This window comes from Aspergillus bombycis, assembly GCF_001792695.1.
Source record: "Aspergillus bombycis strain NRRL26010 chromosome Unknown contig00071, whole genome shotgun sequence".
NCBI lineage: Eukaryota > Fungi > Ascomycota > Eurotiomycetes > Eurotiales > Aspergillaceae > Aspergillus > Aspergillus bombycis.
Genome location: NW_019170073.1, coordinates 95,708 through 111,815, shown reverse-complemented (window position 1 = coordinate 111,815; position 16,108 = coordinate 95,708). Strand labels below are relative to the sequence as shown.

General features: G+C 49.9%; 5 protein-coding genes across 5 annotated transcripts; 2 read left to right on the top strand and 3 right to left on the bottom strand.

Moving 5' to 3' along the window:
- Positions 1 to 7: 7 nt before the first annotated feature.
- On the bottom strand, positions 8 to 1,908 carry ABOM_007658 (protein arginine methyltransferase RmtB; the record flags this gene model as incomplete). The annotated part of the gene is made up of 4 exons (XM_022534787.1): positions 8 to 758; positions 814 to 1,051; positions 1,121 to 1,528; positions 1,674 to 1,908. 4 exons carry the CDS (start codon positions 1,906 to 1,908, stop codon positions 8 to 10), a joined length of 1,632 nt encoding a protein of 543 aa, XP_022387122.1.
- A 532-nt stretch (positions 1,909 to 2,440) lies between these two features.
- ABOM_007657 (Mo25 family protein) lies at positions 2,441 to 3,878 on the top strand (the record flags this gene model as incomplete). The annotated part of the gene is made up of 5 exons (XM_022534786.1): positions 2,441 to 2,548; positions 2,643 to 2,703; positions 2,777 to 3,252; positions 3,311 to 3,583; positions 3,639 to 3,878. The coding sequence occupies 5 exons, from the start codon at positions 2,441 to 2,443 to the stop codon at positions 3,876 to 3,878; spliced, it is 1,158 nt and encodes a 385-aa protein (XP_022387127.1).
- Positions 3,879 to 5,508: 1,630 nt separating this feature from the next.
- Positions 5,509 to 7,950, top strand: ABOM_007656 (putative TBC domain protein; the record flags this gene model as incomplete). Its single annotated transcript, XM_022534785.1, has 1 exon — positions 5,509 to 7,950. The coding sequence occupies one exon, from the start codon at positions 5,509 to 5,511 to the stop codon at positions 7,948 to 7,950; it is 2,442 nt and encodes an 813-aa protein (XP_022387128.1).
- A 1,579-nt stretch (positions 7,951 to 9,529) lies between these two features.
- ABOM_007655 (uncharacterized protein) lies at positions 9,530 to 11,045 on the bottom strand (the record flags this gene model as incomplete). Its single annotated transcript, XM_022534784.1, has 2 exons — positions 9,530 to 10,961; positions 11,032 to 11,045. The coding sequence occupies 2 exons, from the start codon at positions 11,043 to 11,045 to the stop codon at positions 9,530 to 9,532; spliced, it is 1,446 nt and encodes a 481-aa protein (XP_022387129.1).
- A 1,977-nt stretch (positions 11,046 to 13,022) lies between these two features.
- Positions 13,023 to 15,837, bottom strand: ABOM_007654 (DIL and Ankyrin domain protein; the record flags this gene model as incomplete). Its single annotated transcript, XM_022534783.1, has 4 exons — positions 13,023 to 14,507; positions 14,559 to 14,963; positions 15,027 to 15,469; positions 15,648 to 15,837. The coding sequence occupies 4 exons, from the start codon at positions 15,835 to 15,837 to the stop codon at positions 13,023 to 13,025; spliced, it is 2,523 nt and encodes an 840-aa protein (XP_022387130.1).
- Between the last annotated feature and the right edge of the window lie 271 nt (positions 15,838 to 16,108).

Sequence of the window (16,108 nt, the reverse complement as noted above, 5' to 3'; positions counted from 1 at the left end):
AAGTCCCTCACTGCAAACTCCATTCCTGGGCGCCCTTTTCAGCCTCTTGAACATTCCATTCGATGGAGATGTCCAGAGACCGTGATTCCTTTGATTTCTTTTGGTAGCCAACTTTTCCGGTAATCGTCTGACCTTTCTTCAAAGGAAGAGCTTTCTTCTTCCCGTGGTCGATGAGGAGGATGCCTTGTTGCCAATGAGTTTCTGGGCCATCAGGGCCGGTAGTGAAAGCAACAAAGCCTTTCTTTTGCATTTCCGAAGGAATGGCGTTGTCCGAAATAGGGGAATCTCTGGACGGCATAAAGAATATGTCAAACCAGATAGCCCAGCCATCAAGCGAGTCAACGTCCTCTTTCAAGGTAACCTGGAACTCCTTCAAGAAAGACAGTTCCTCGACAGTGATTGTATGCAGCGGGAGTGGCAAGAAGACAGAAGAGTCTCCGGGGATAGTCGATGGTTGCACGCTACGGACAAGCGCTTCATCATATATACCCGTGAGCATGCTCCGCATGTTGAAACCGTAGACATCATTCCAAAACGAGATATGAGATGCCATGAAGTCAGGGTCGGCAAAAGGAGCAATACGCAGTGTAGCATGCGACGGGACCATCAATCCACCGGGCGCCAGATAACGATCCCTGGCATAGATGACGGAATCAAACATAGCTTCAAACAAAAGACAATAGCCCATCCATTCGGACACGATGATATCGACCTGCGGAACGGGCAGAGTGACTTCTTCAATCTTGCCGCGGATGCATCTGAAAGCCAAAGCGTTAGTAACGAGGTGGTAGAACGAGTACTACAATTACTTACGTTATCACATCCCCGAAGCCATTCTCGTGGATGATCTCCTTTGCCCTATCAATGATGTTTGAGTTGTCCACAGAAATGACTTTCCGGGCACCTGCTTTAGCGCAGAACATTGACAGGATTCCTGTGCCACATCCAACGTCCAGAACAACCTTATCCTTAAACAGATGCTTGTTCTCATAGATAAAGTCGCGGTAACCATCGGTACGAATAGCGTCTTTCAGCATAGATTCGTGAATGCCTTTAAGAAAGTATCCTGTCAGCAAACGTATCCATGGAATATTTGCACGAAGTATAAGGGTCAGCATACCATTATAGGAATAGGATGAGAAGTAGTCTGAATCAATTGCTTCGGCTTTGCTAGTAGATTGTTGGGCAGAGGAAGCAGACGAGGTAAGTTTTTCATCCTCCTTTGACAACTGCTCTTCCAACGACTTCTGGACGGCAATCCTGTACTCAGAGAACTGGCTCTGTAGACGCTCCAAGTCCTCTTGAAGTTCAGTTACACGTCTCTCTGCCTCAGTACCACCGGGAACCTCCGAGTCTTGGTCTTCAATGTCGTCCAAGCTATACAGAAGGGCGTCATCCTCAAGCACGGGCTTCAGATAAACCTCATCTTCGAATTTGGATTTGGAAGACACATCGGGAGACAAATTTCCAGCTTTGACTTGAGAGCGAATATAGTTCACCAGCTTGATAGTACCCAGGAAATCCAGATCTGAAAGCACAAGGCAACGAAAAAGAGAGGAGAAAAGGTTAGCCCATAAAACATATTATGATCGTTCAAACATAGATCAACCGGGCCTGAGCAGCGGAAGAAATACTCAAACGGTATAAACAAATTCAATCGATTAGGTACACACCGAGCTCTTTTTGTGTCTTTCGCAGGTCGAACTTGTACTTGTCCTTGGTCTCCTGTAGCATGGAAAGCACATCGGGATAGACCTTCTCGGAGAACAGGCCAATCACTGGCTGGGTCTCATCGTCAGGCTCAACATCCTCCCATCCTTCCTCATTGCTGATGTCAGAGTCCTCAGAATGTGTAGAGCAGGAGTCATCGTCCTTTGGAGGACGGTCAGAGGGAATCGAAGCCGACATGGTGACAATTGCGGGGTAGGCAAACAAGTGAATTGGTGAGAATAATAAAACCGCAAAGTTCGATTGAGGCAAGAGAACCACAATTTCTAATTGGTTATTAAAACTGTAAGAACCGCAATTCAAACTGCAAGGATTTACGCTCTGAGAAGGTTCTCAGAATAAGGGCATGAGTTTGTAAAAGCGGAAACCCAGGACCCCTCTGTACCCAACAAAAAAAAAAATGACAAAGCAAATCGGTTGCCCCGCCCGGAGAGTTTGGTACTTTGTTTACCCACATGACCGGGCCCAGAACTGCGATAAGCGCCTGAGGCTTTCAGCTCCCCCGCCAACAATTATCACCTATCACCGCCTTGCTGCTTCTCTCCTCCGTAAACACAAGAAATCCGTCATCGACAACAAGAGACCTTCCGGCCTTCTGAGATTAAGACCTGATTATTAGGGCTCTCAATTCTGTTGTTCTACCTTTCTTGCATGCGCTAGTTGGTTGCCATCCTTCACTTTTATCCGGAGAGCTAGCCCTTCTGCTCTAAGAATGGCTTTCTTCTTCAACCGTGGTCGATCCCGACATCCTTCTGATATTGTCCGATCAATCAAAGATCAGTTGGTGAGGCTGCGTGAAGCTCCACCTGCTACTGCTAAGGTTGGCTGGTTATTTTTCTATTCTACCTCATTGTGTTTGTCTCTAGCAGACTGTGAACATGACCCTAAACTCACTGACGTTCAATGCCAAATAGGTGGAAGATGAGCTGGCTAAACAACTTAGCCAGATGAAATTGATTGTCCAAGGAACTCAAGGTAAGTTTGTCCGAGGATGCAGCAATAATTGCCCAGGAAAAGGTTAGGACTCGCTAATGCAAGCTGCCGACAGAAATCGAAGTGTCTCCCGAACAAGTGCACACGTTGGTTCAGGCTACTCTCCATGAAGATTTACTATACGAACTTGCGAGAAGCCTCTATATTTTACCCTTTGAAGCCCGAAAGGACACCCAGACCATATTTTCGCATATTCTTCGTTTCAAGCCCGGCAATCCAAACCAGGCCGATCCGCCGGTTATTTCCTATATTGTCCACAACCGACCAGAGGTCATTATCGAGCTATGTAAGGGCTATGAACACAGTCAAAGCGCAATGCCGTGTGGCACCATTCTGAGGGAAGCGTTGAAATTTGACGTCATTGCGGCGATCATCCTATATGACCAGTCAGATGATGGGGAGCCGGCCATCAGACTCAGCGAAGTCCAGCCCGGTGTTCCACAAACCGGAAATGGGATTTTTTGGAATTTTTTCCACTGGATAGATAGAGGGACCTTCGAGTTAAGTGCGGATGCTTTCACAACTTTCAGAGTAAGCTGCCCTTTTTTCCATGACTACTTTGGCTGCAGTGGGATAACAATCGCTCTAGGAAATTTTGACTCGACACAAATCCTTAGTGACAGGATATTTGGCAACGAATTTTGACAGTTTCTTTGATAAATTCAACAGTGTACTCGTTCAGTCTGACTCGTACGTCACCAAGCGACAGAGCATCAAACTCCTTGGGGAAATTCTGCTGGACCGTGCCAACTATAATGTGATGATGGCGTACGTTGAGAGCGGGGAAAATCTCAAGCTTTGCATGAAGTTATTACGAGATGACCGGAAAATGGTTCAATATGAGGGGTTCCACGTGTTTAAGGTATGTGACTAGTAATTTTGTGAATTTGAGTGGCGGTGTTCTGATGGGGAATCAGGTGTTTGTCGCAAATCCGAATAAGTCCGTGGCGGTGCAACGCATTCTGATCAACAATCGAGACCGGCTTCTGAAATTCTTGCCTAGATTCTTGGAGGATCGCACCGATGATGATCAGTTTACTGATGAGAAAAGCTTCTTGGTCCGCCAAATTGAACTTCTACCCAAAGAACCTATTGATCCGGCCCGCTCAGCGCGCGAACCATCTCGGCCGGGTATCAATACGGCCGCTGTGGCTTAGTCGCAATGTGACTACGAGTATGTACGAGTTGAGGCTTCCTTCGCATTCATTTCTTCTGCCCCTCCTCTTTTGACTACCACTTGGGGCTCTAGCGCAGCAGGACAATGTACGCTGGCCTGTACATTCTGCCTATTCCCCGTTTGCATGATGGCCTGCTGGTATCTGGCCTTCATGGAGTTGCAGTATTATTGGCGATTTGGGGGGTGGGAGTAATGGCATTACTCTGGGCGTTTTTAGCAATCAGGGCTTATAGAGACGACACGGGGAATAGAAAACAAACAACAACGAAGCAAGAAAGAAAAGAATTTCACCATTAAAAAAAAGCAAACAGGGCAGGTATTCAAACCTTGCATTTATATCGGATGTAGATACTCATAGTCCCAGGAGTGGATCCGCGTCATCAAGGGAAGAAGAAGCAGCTGACAGTGAGGAATTGACTGTTAATTAGCAATAGTTCGGGGTTTAAACTCTTTCATTCTGAAGCCACACAAACAAGGGATAATACCCAACATAGTTGATGTGGTGACCTTCCTTTGTTGCCATTCTACCCTACCATCTTGGGTTGCCGGTCGAGTTGATCAACATTTCAATGCCGCCAAATCTGCACGAAAGGGGTACGTCAAAGCCAAATGAAATGAAATCAATTAAACAACCAAAAAGGGAAAGACAAAAAACCAAACCAAGTCACAATAAAATAAAGGAACTCGGTTTGATCTGTTCCTCGACACCATACTACAATGTAAGTTTTATTTTCTAGTTTATAATCATATCTCGATTTGCTATTTGTGATTGGTTTCTTTTCGTTGTCGCTCAAATGCCACGCAAGAATCCTTCCCGAGGGTGGATATCCGTTGAATGGCTCCCACGACAACCACTGCTATTATTATCAATAATATCCGCAAGTCTGCAACATGACCAGATCCACAACTGCGTGGCCTAAAATTAAGTCTAGTATCTGGAAACCTTCCCGTGTGGAGCGCCAAAGCGCCCCCCCTTTGCGATCCCTGCTTGAAGGCTTCTTGCGCTTCAACGAGAGACAGCGCTTCAGTTCCGTAGATATGATTTGGAATCGGAGCCGGGACATGGGACAGTATTAATTTCGAGGCGAACACTAGGTGCTCCGTCCTTACTCCTGTTCCTGAAGCATTTGGAGATGATTTCCGATCCTGTGCCAGGGAATTAGGGTTACGAAGAAAGCTTGTCCGTTCGTTCGCGCCAAGCAAAATCAAGGAGGAGGAGGAGCCGCAGGTCAATGGCGACCCAATTCAAAACTTCTTGAACGCCTCCTCTCTCTCTCTCTCTCTCTCTCTGTCTCCTATTGGGAATCTGAATCGCGTTGTCGGGGACGGTCATGTTCAACGGCGCAAGAAATGTACTTTCACTAGTGTCCTTCCTTTATACTTTCTTGACCACTCCATTGAACTGCCAACGGTGATCTCCGGCGCGGGATTCTTCGTGGAATAGTCCATTCCTTCGCCTCCTTCAAGCTCCTCCCCCCCCCGCCTCCCTCCCTCCCTTGAAAACCAACCGTTCGTCCCCGTCCGCCTTCCCAGGGTAAAAGTTGAAGGGAACAGAGTCCATAAATCAATGTGGTCACGAGGATAAAGACACATCAAGTCATGCCAGGATAATGGTGGAGGATAAGCGATCCGCTTCGTTGCCTGGCGCCGTGATGTCGGAGTCTAGCTCGACCATTCACGCCGTTCCCTACGAAGAAACCGTCGCCGCAGAAGCCCCCTTGGCTGTCAGATCTGCCTCGTTGCCTACCCCAGTCGATCACCCATTGCGATCCGGAAAGAAATCACTTACAGCTAGCGTACCGTCGAGTTATCCCGGAGACCCGTCACGCCCTCCACGCTCGTCGCATAGAAATGAACGGCCGCAAACGAAAGACGGAAGAATGCTAGGGCCAGATGCTGCGAAATCGGTCGTCAGCCTGCGCTCATTGCGCTCCATCCCTAGCATTGTCGTCAATGACGCTGGATCTCGCCCGAGCTCTCGCCCAGGGTCGCGCCCTGGTTCTCGGTGGTCGGAGCGTAAATTCAGCGGACTATGGGGCAAGAAGTCTGCAGAGTTGGAAAGAGATTCGGACTCGCCACCACCTGTTCCTCCCATAGAAGCTCCCTTCAACGGACTGTCCTTGGATATCCCCAATTCGTCTTTCGACGGCCTTGCACCGCAATCTATGAGGTTCTCCAAGCGCGGGAGTCTCATCAAAGAGGAAGCAAGGCAACGGCTGAAACAGCTAGACCAGGATGGCGGCCAGGGAGAGATCGAGAAGGGCCCGGTACCTCCATCCACTGCTCCAACAGAGCAGAATGACGCTGAGGTGGAACTCTTAGACGCCCCTGTACGGCGTTCAAAACTGCCACCATCGCTTCGTGCCAGGCGAAGCGCTATGCCCAGCAGAGTTATTTCCGCAGACGAGGATATGCTATCTCGTCGGGTCAGGCTGATGTATGAAAAGGGTGATGAGAATGTGACAGACTCGGAAGTCGCGAAGGCCTTGGCTGTGGAGAACGGTGTGCTCTGGGAAGAGACCGGCCCGACAAGTGAGGAGACTTCTCGCTTTTCAGGCGCCAGTGTGTCTGGCACGGAAACCAAGAGCATAGTATCCTCAGTTGATCCCGAGCCTGCCCCGAGCATCAAGAAAGAGCCCAACGAGCTAGCTGGCGGAATTGAGTATTGGCACAATATTAAAGCAGGAGATGTGGATAGATATGGTTTTATTCGCTCTCCTACGAGCAACTCCAATGATGGTACGGAGCCTAGTCCGATTCAACGGGTATCTACTAGTCTGCTCCTTGCCTCAGAAAGCCCCCGTCGGAAATATTCCATTCGACCTCCGTCTGCTCTGGGGAGTAACCGCTCCTTTGCGGGTCGGTCTCCGAACCGCAAAATTTCTGCGCCAGCAGTCCGCCCTTCGTCGTCACAGAGCGCGTATAGTTCGCCAGTGCGACGGTCAGCTTCAAGATTTCGTCAAGCGACAAATCATCTTCCTCACAATCGCGATCGCCGATTTAAAGATGAAGCCGCCGACATGCTCACACACCCAGTTGATGTCAACGGAGACAGGGTAAACACAGCTGCTGTGCGTGCGGCCAAGAAGAGGGAGTGGCGAAGGGAAGACAAATGGACGAAGATGGCGAGGCAGACAAAGAATAGCAGAGCTGGTGGTGGCATGACATTCGAGTTCGATACAAAAAGCTCCAAGCTTATTGAGAGGACGTGGAAAGGCATACCAGACCGATGGAGATCGACTGCCTGGTACTCCTTTCTAGAGGCGAGCGCCAAAAAGCGCAGCGATAGTCCTACCGTGGAGGAGCTCATTGACGCTTACCATGAGTACCAGTTCGTATCGTCACCCGACGACGTACAGATCGATATCGATGTTCCAAGGACCATCACTAGCCATATCATGTTTCGTCGGCGGTATCGTGGCGGCCAACGCCTGCTGTTCCGCGTGCTACATGCCATGTCTTTGTATTTCCCAGATACAGGCTATGTTCAGGGCATGGCAGCCCTTGCTGCAACCCTTCTTGCTTACTATGATGAGGAACATGCCTTTATCATGCTCGTCCGTCTATGGCAGCTACGAGGGCTGGAGCAGCTATACCGGTCAGGCTTCGAAGGCCTGATGGAGGCCCTGGCTGACTTTGAACGGGGATGGCTGGAGGGAGGAGAGGTCGCCATGAAACTAAATGAGCTCGGAATCCCGCCTACTGCGTACGGAACACGTTGGTACCTCACTCTCTTCAATTACTCTATCCCATTCCCAGCCCAGTTGCGTGTGTGGGATGTCTTTATGCTCCTCGGTGACGCTGAGGATCCAACTGGCCCAGGCGTCAAGACCGAGGGCCCCGACGCAAGCGCCTTTGGCAAGGGCTTGGATGTCCTCCATGCAACATCGGCGGCTCTTATTGATGGTATGCGGGAAATTATCCTCGAATCAGATTTTGAGAACGCCATGAAGGTGCTCACCAGCTGGGTTCCGATAAAGGACGTTGAACTATTCATGCGTGTCGCAAAAGCAGAATGGAAAGTTCACCGTCGGAAAAAGGCCCTTGTCTAAGGCCGGGTTTCAAACATTCAAGGTTTCGATGATGTTGCGACGTGATGTGCGATGTGATGACATGGTAGAAACGCCTTCTACCTTCCATACTTTTTTTTTACGGCCCTCCATTATAATACCTAATTATCCCGAGGCTATACCAGCTTCGACAAGCAAAACCACTGATGGACGATTTGACTCGCACGATTATTGATGATCTCGGACAAAAGTCGACCTTCTTTTGTCCACGAACGCCTTCCTTACCCTAATACAGCTTCTAATGGCCTTCACATCACGACTTCCGCACGGCTTCGCAGTCGTATGATTCTACACGAGGGACCGGCTGCACATACGATACAGCTAAAACCAAGACATGGACCATGTCTTAGCCCTCCAACAGGGACTCACTCTATCACACTACGCACCTAATATCTCCCCCTCGAGTCCCATCCCCGGTCCCCTTCTCCTAATCCAATCGCAGCAAGAAAAAGATCTAATCCAGTATACCGCGAGACTGTACATTCGGACCAATACACCAGCCGTCACGCGACCCAGAGCACTCCTTCACGGTCGATCGATCGACCCTTGTTTGTCCCTCACTCATTAAAACCCACAACCAAGACCAAGACCAAGACCCTCGCTTCCGATTGCATACACAACTCGTTTCCGCATTAATGCAGTCTACTCATTTACAAGTCTCATTTTGTCATTATGTTATCATCTTCGCATTACACTTCCTGCACGGCATGTACTTGTCCTACCATTCATTGTTTGCCTGTTATTCTCAATTGACGTCTGTATCTGTCCTTCTTTCTCTCTCTCTATTTTTTCCCCTTTTCTTTTTGTCCTATATATCAAAGTCACAGCAAGAACAACACTGTTATCCCTGATACCCCTTCCCTTTTGTCCACCACGGTGTGTGTCTAAACAATTTCATGTCTATCTGTCTGTGTATCTATCCTTCTCTTTTGTTCCCGAATCAAGGGGATTAGAAGGAAAGGAAAACAATGAAAAAATATTGAAGGACCAGTTTTGCATTCTATGGAAAGAGTGGGGAGCTAGGAAAATAGTACGTATCAAGTAGTACGGAATGTCACCCCTGAGATAGAGTAGTATGTATTTGTCAAAGACGCTTGGGCCTTACGGAGCTTTCAGGAATACATTACCTAAAAACCTAGAAATTTCGGTTCTAGAAGAATTCTAGAACGGTCAAATTTGTGGGTGATATTGTTGATGGAATATTTATTTTTTTTCTTGCTTTCTTGAGCATCTAGCACAGCACCTCAGGTGCTAGTAACAAATCCAATAGATACAGGACATAATATGTCATATGTAGATGATCTCCGCGAGCCAGTCGGGAGGTGTGAGTGGTGTACATATGAGATCACTGTAGAAGGTAGGATGGCTTGGTAGAGGGCAAAGAGAATATAAAGGAGAGTCAGATTCAGAGGGAAGAGGAGCTGGTTGAAAACAAGAACATGCTTTTGCTAGAGTGCTTCGTAAGTCATCTATTTCGTCGACCAATCCAATTTCTGTGGGGACGACATGAACGTATATGTATAGAATAGACGATTGTTTGTGTAACCCCACAAGTGATTGATTACCTTGGGGGCGCAGCACCATGGTCACCGGGCCGGGTGGGTGCCCGAGGTATCCCTGAAGTCGGAGAAGGCCCGGGACTGCTGTCCAAATCCGAGTCAGGGGGCGCAGTCCCGATACTCGAAGAATACTGTAGCTGGGACGCTGTAGGTGGGTACTGCACGTTACTCTCCGTTGGGGCCAGCTCGCCCCGACATTCTGGAACGTCTCCTCGGTCATATTCCTTCCTTGAACCCCGGTCTTCAGTGGGGGGCATCACAAGCTGCGCATGATGAGCTGGGCTCGCAGCTCTGCTGCCGCGTTCAAAACCTGACTGCCTTAGGCCACGGGGCTCATACATGGCGGAGGCGCCGCTGTGCTGACGGCTATGAACTGAAGGTTCGGCATGCGGGACTGACCCCAATGGGGAGCCTGGTCGGGAGACGTGAGAAGTACCGGGAATTGTTTCAGACGGGCGTGATGACGGGAAAGGAGCCGGCTGGTGAGGACCGGTAGCTTTTCTTTTCCGCCCCGGGGGGCTTGGATACTCTGGGCGACGAGAAGTCTGCAATGCAAAGGGCGATTCTTGTCGGATTCTGCCGGAAGGCGTATTCGGATGGGACTGACTTGGAGGGACCCAGTGATGAAAATACAGGGACGGGGATTGTCGGTTGTGGCTATCCGGCTTGCTCCCGACATGCTGAATATGCGGGATAGATGACCCTGGAGCATAATGAACGTTGCTCAAGTTAATCGGAGGTTGCTGTTGGGCCAGCGGATCACCAGGATTGGGTCGAGGCATGGGCGGACCCCGGGGATCCGCTGGCCCATTGGGTAATGGAGACCGGCTGAGTGGCTGCGGAGCGGGCTGTGGCCCCGAAGGGGGAAGAGGTTGTGATAAAAGGATCCCCGGGGGAGGTACGACCTGTTGCGTTGGTGGAGCCGCATACGGACCAGGAGGAATCGAGCGAGACTCCCCGCGGGCATGCAGACTGCGCCGCTGGGTCGAATGAGATAGAGCCGGTGCCGAAGGTGGCGGCGCACGAGGACCGGCCGGCACCTGTGTCATATGTTGCTGAGTCCATTCAATGACTGATTGCGGGACGCCATTCTGGCTGATACCCGCAAAGATGAGCGGAATCATATGAGGCGGTACGCCGGCTTGCAAGGAATCCCGAAGCATACTCTGTTCGATCTTCCGCTGTTCTAAACGCAGCGATTCCTGGCGGGTTCGTTCTTCCTCTTGCTTTCTCCGATCTTCCTCGGCCTTCGCATGCCAGTACTGACTGGTATCATCGATGCTCTGCCGTTGCGCCGGAGGGCGTGGCAGTGGTTGATTCACGGAATTCATAGCGGAGAAGCCGATATCCGGCGGCGGCAATGCCAGCGTCGAAGGAGGTGGCAAGCCACCACGAGAAGCTCCATGGAGTGGTCCGCGGAGAGTCTTTTGGAGGCTACAATAGCCGCGGCGGAATCAGGTGCGGAGGGCGGAGAGGACCGAGGAGTTGGGATAGACTGACGAACGATAGCGTAGTCATGAGGGCCTTTGATCCCGTTCTGAGAAGACGGCTTCAATGTGAGTAGCATACTCGATTAGGAATCGGAGGGATGCCCGAGCAAAGACAGGTCCAAGGAATGGTGATCCACGGTGGAGAAGGTGGTGTATACTATAGTACATAGAAAGTAGCACAGAGAGACCAGGTTACAGCCCCATTGCGCAATCAATGCATGAGGAGGAGGAAGAGCGATGCGGAGACGGAAGAGAAGTGGTCGTAGTATACCCAAGGCATATCGGGAAAGCAAGAGAGAGAGAGAGAGAGAGAGAGAGAGAAGAAGGAAGAGAGGGGATGTGGTAGAACAGAATGGGGGGCAGTACAGGTAGTAGAGGTCGAGATCCAAGAAGGAGGTGATCAACCAAAAAATAATAATAATTAAAAAAACAAAAAAAATAAAAAATAATAAAAAATAATTAAGAATCAAAAATCACAAACCCCCGGATCTCCCAAAGAGGGAACCGCCCCAAAAGAGGAAAACAGCCACTTACCAGAACAGGACAAGTGTCCGTAGAACACTAGCTCGAAGAGGAAAGAGCAAGAGTGCCTCAGGAGCGTAAATAGTCTGCCTGAAGCGAGGATTTGCCGAATTCATCGAGCACAGATTCGATACTAAACTGCCAGATATGGACTGGCATCTATATACGTATGCAGGAAGCTTAGCTGGAGGCCGAGACGTGTCCCAAAGCGGATAACACCCTGGTCCCGAAGCGTGAGCGAAGTGGATCAACGGACTGGCGCCGGCCACTAGAGCATCATTGCGTAGGACTGGCGCTGTTGATGACGACGAGTCCAGGCGTTCTTATCGCCAATCGAGAGCCTTCGGGCCAAATTCTCCGAGCCAACAAAGCAAGTAAGCAATGCATACCATCTATCGATTTCTGGGCGGGTCGGTCCGACCGACATGATAGATGGCTGGTACTGCCAGTACATAGATATCAAGATATCTACCTATCCATTCGAAAAACGATATCCATTGGTATAGACGAGCAAGTAAGACATCGGCTACTATTCCAGGATCGACTGATGAGACACACGGGTCAATTTTCCGCACAGACTAAGAAGTCCAAAGTCAAACGAAGTCCACCAACAAAAAAAATATTGATGCCTTGAGCTTCGGGGCCGAGAAAGGAAGCACGAAGTGGAGCGGCCAGTTCGTTTGCAAGTGCTCGATTCGGCTTAACCTGGAAGGTAATCTATTCACAATGGCTAATGAGAAACCTCCCTCACTCGTTGCTCACTCCGACCGTTCCCCATTTCATTGTGAGAAGAAAGAAAAAAAAAAAACCCCCCCCCTATTGGAAGGAGTGGATTGAAGTGATATATTTTGATTATTATTATTGATTTGTTTTGGTAATTGGCTTCGAAGATTGAACCAATCATCCACCTCAGCATGCCTGAAACGGGAGGTCCTGTCGAAAGCCAATGGATCCCATGGAACAAGGGAATTATTTGCATGGACGACCTGTCCAGGACACCAAGACTGAGTATAATGAATGTCATTAAAATCCAAGAAATGGGGAACGCCCCGTCTCCCCAACTCTAGATTAAACGACAGTCCCTTCCCGGGGATTCGTTTCATATAGATGTTCCAACGCTACCTTCTCCTCTCGTTTCCCCTCCGCATCCAGTAACCCTAATGATTATCCTTATGTACTTGCACGATGCGTGGGATTCCCATGGTGGTTCTGTCGTAAATTAGCCTTTCCTCTCATCTTAAATTCTGCACTTTCTTGCTACCCTTCTACTTCGGTTGGGACCGTTGTCAATCCCAATATTTTCTTTCCAAGTTTCTCTATGCCATAGATTTACCTTTTTTATTACATCCCAAGGGGGCCACATAGGACAAGGCCGAGATGCGTTAATAAATGTATATACTCGAATGCAAATGCCGCTAAACAAAAATCACTTCTAGCGCCGGGGGGTATAACACAACGGTCAGGCACCGCAACGATCTTCGCTTCAACTGTCACGATCGAACCGACTCAGCACCTCGGGAGGCACGGTGGGAATGTACTTGCGTGCTCGTTCTCGGTTGGTGCCGCCCCATCCCGCCCCGTAACTGATCAACATGTCGGTACTAGTAGGTAATGAGAAGGGAAGGGTGAGGGATGGGTCCAAGAAGATCCCGTTGGCTCCATTCCGCTCATCCATACGCGGTGATGTCATGAAAGACCTTGGAGATGCGGCGGAGGCTTGCTCATCAGGTTGATCTTGTCGCGGAGTCCGTGGCCGCCCCTCCGTCTGTCCTGCCTCTGGCTCCGCCGTTTGCTCTTTGCCCCCTTGAAGTTTTGCTTGCTCTCGGAACAACAGGTCGGGATCGCGTTGCAGCTCAATCAGGAATTTCATCGCTGGCTTCGTAAGACCCTTCTCTCCTACCTCCGGCCGATATGACTTAACCGCGTGGAGAAGCTGGGCTGGCGACAATTGCTGTAACTGAAGCAAAGTGGTGACAAGGGACTCGAAATCGTCTCCTAAAGACGAGAAGCACTGCAGCCATTGTAATAGCTGGATAACCGGGGCCAGGTGCCTACGGGCGGAGTCCATAGTGCTTTCGCCAGTACTACTCATAGACCCATTCTCATAGTGTTCAGGCTGTCGGTTATTGTTACGTGCCCAATCTTCCAAAGTTGATACGTTCATGCGAATCTGCATAGCCTTAGTCCGGGCTAAGTAACGTTTGGTGGTCATAATGCGATTGAAGACCTCCGCTCCCAGCCAGTACAGCAGCTGTGAGAGGATCTGAGTAGTAATGACTGAGTGGACATCGTAGAGATCTAGCACGAAAAGTGTTGAGGATAGCAGGGAAGTAATATTCCGCGGTGAAACCTGTGCTCGTCGCCGCGGGGATGGTGGCCGGAAGCGCTTCTCGGCGGGCTCGGGGGCTTTGGCCTTGGACTTGGAGCGGAAAAGCTTCCACTCGTTTTGGAAGTGAACATCCTCTAGTCCAGGGATCGTCTCATGATCGAGCATCGCCTCGTCCAGTACCTTGTTCATTCGACGCTCGGCGTCCCGAATGATTAAGATAAATATCTCATTTATAAGTTCCGCCAGGTGCAATTGGAACTCGACAGTCGCCTCCACGAGACCCCCGTCCTTTTTCAGATAATGTAAAAGCAAGGTGGCGTTCGACATCCAAAATGCCAATATCGTCATGTCCCATTGATGACGTTCCACCACATCGTTAATCTTATCCGTCGCCGAGACGAGTAGCTTCGCGAGTAATTCCGGGCTAGCATGGTAATGGGCGTACCGGGCGCTGAGGAAAAGGAGGTTTGCGGGGACTGGCTTTTGCGACGGAGATCGCTGCGGAGTCATGTTGGTGATGATTATACTTAAGATCCTCTCTAGTTCACTTTCCTGGAAGACGAACATTTGGTCGTTCAGGCATCGATCCCAGACGAATTCCTGTTGTTCTTCCTCCAGCTCTTCCTCATCGAGTGACTGCTAGACAGTTCAGAATCAGCTCCGCCATATGCAGTAAAACTATACACTTACATCAAACTTCTCATCGAGCCCCAGACTTGATAGATCAACTTCCAGATTAATAGCACTTTCTTCCATCATCATCCTTCTTTTCATTTCAGTCTCCGCAAGTTCCTCCTCGAACCGCCCGTGCGCCAAACCAGCGTCGTAAAAATCATCTTCAATCACCGTAGGACCGAAATGATAGCCGTTCTCATGCAGGTATTCCGAAATCTCACTTCCTGGCTGGGCGAAATCAAAAGCAGTGCCCCCAGACGAGGACTTGATATCCGGCGAAGCTCCGTGGTCGAGAAGGATCTTCGCGATCGTCTTATGTCTGTTTGTCATGGCCCACATCAAGGCGCTCCATTGATTGCGGTCCTGTTGGTCAACATTGGCGCCTGCGTTCAAAAGGGCTGAAACTACGTCTTGGTGTCCCTGGATCCAGTTAGCCGCGGTAATAGCATTGAATGAGCAGAAACCAGGGAATGGATTACATACAAAGCAACTGGCATAAATTAACGGCACAGTTCCCTCCTCATCTGGCAGATTCACATCTACATAATCCTTCGCTTTGCCCTGTACTAACTTGCGCACACGTTCTACATCGCCGTTGCTCGCAGCCATGTTCAAACTTCGTTGCAAGATATTCTTCTTCTCTGTTTCCGATAGCTTTTCGTCCGTTGCGATTGTTTCCTCATCCGCTCCTAGTGAATCTACTTCCCGGTGGGCCGCCTGCGCAGCGAGCATCTCCATCAGCCGAGCATCGCTGTCCTCCAGCCGAGCCGTGGTAGTCGACTCATTATCGTCACCCACCGCAGCCGCAAGGCCCCGTCCATACTGGGCCTGTAGACTATGTTCGTCATCATGCGAATGATCATCCAGGGCGAGACTGAAGCTCAACGGTTTCGCAGCCACCGGCGTCGTGAGAAACTGGGATTGGCCTAGTGTGAGACGAGACCGAGGTCAGCATTCTGTTCGTGTTCAGGACTTTTGGTTTGAGCACAACAGGGTAGCGTGCTGCTCTTTGTATATAAGGTTGTGGGAAGTCTCCGTGGTCTCGGAAACTATCTTTAGTTCCTGCAGCCTGCGCGACCGTACAGCGGGGAAGAAGTTGCGAACCTTGCCAACCATCATACATCTCAGTCTCGGGTTGAATCACGGGGAAGGAACGACGGTCGTCCAAAGACTTGGGTAAATCATCCGGAAGCTCTTGAGAAAGTTGCTTTTTGTGAGTGTGAATCAGGTCAGGATCACTACCGTTGCGGTCGAGCTCGTCCGAAGCCCCGCGGAGGGAAGCGGTCGAATCCATAATGACGGAGAATCAAGCCAGCTTCAAGAACCAACAAAGAGGACACGGGATCGTAAGAGCGGTACAAACTCCATGGAGGAGAAGCGAATGGTTGCAATGGAGGATACTGTTCTCTTCCTTCTTCAGGACGAGAGAAGGACTGAATGGGTTTCGGGAGGCGTAGAGTGGACGGCCAAGGAGATTGGGATGTTCCTGGCCGAGAAGTGACTACGTAGATCAACACAGCCAAGTCATGCAGCTTTCTGGAATGCCTGATTTCCCAGACACCTCC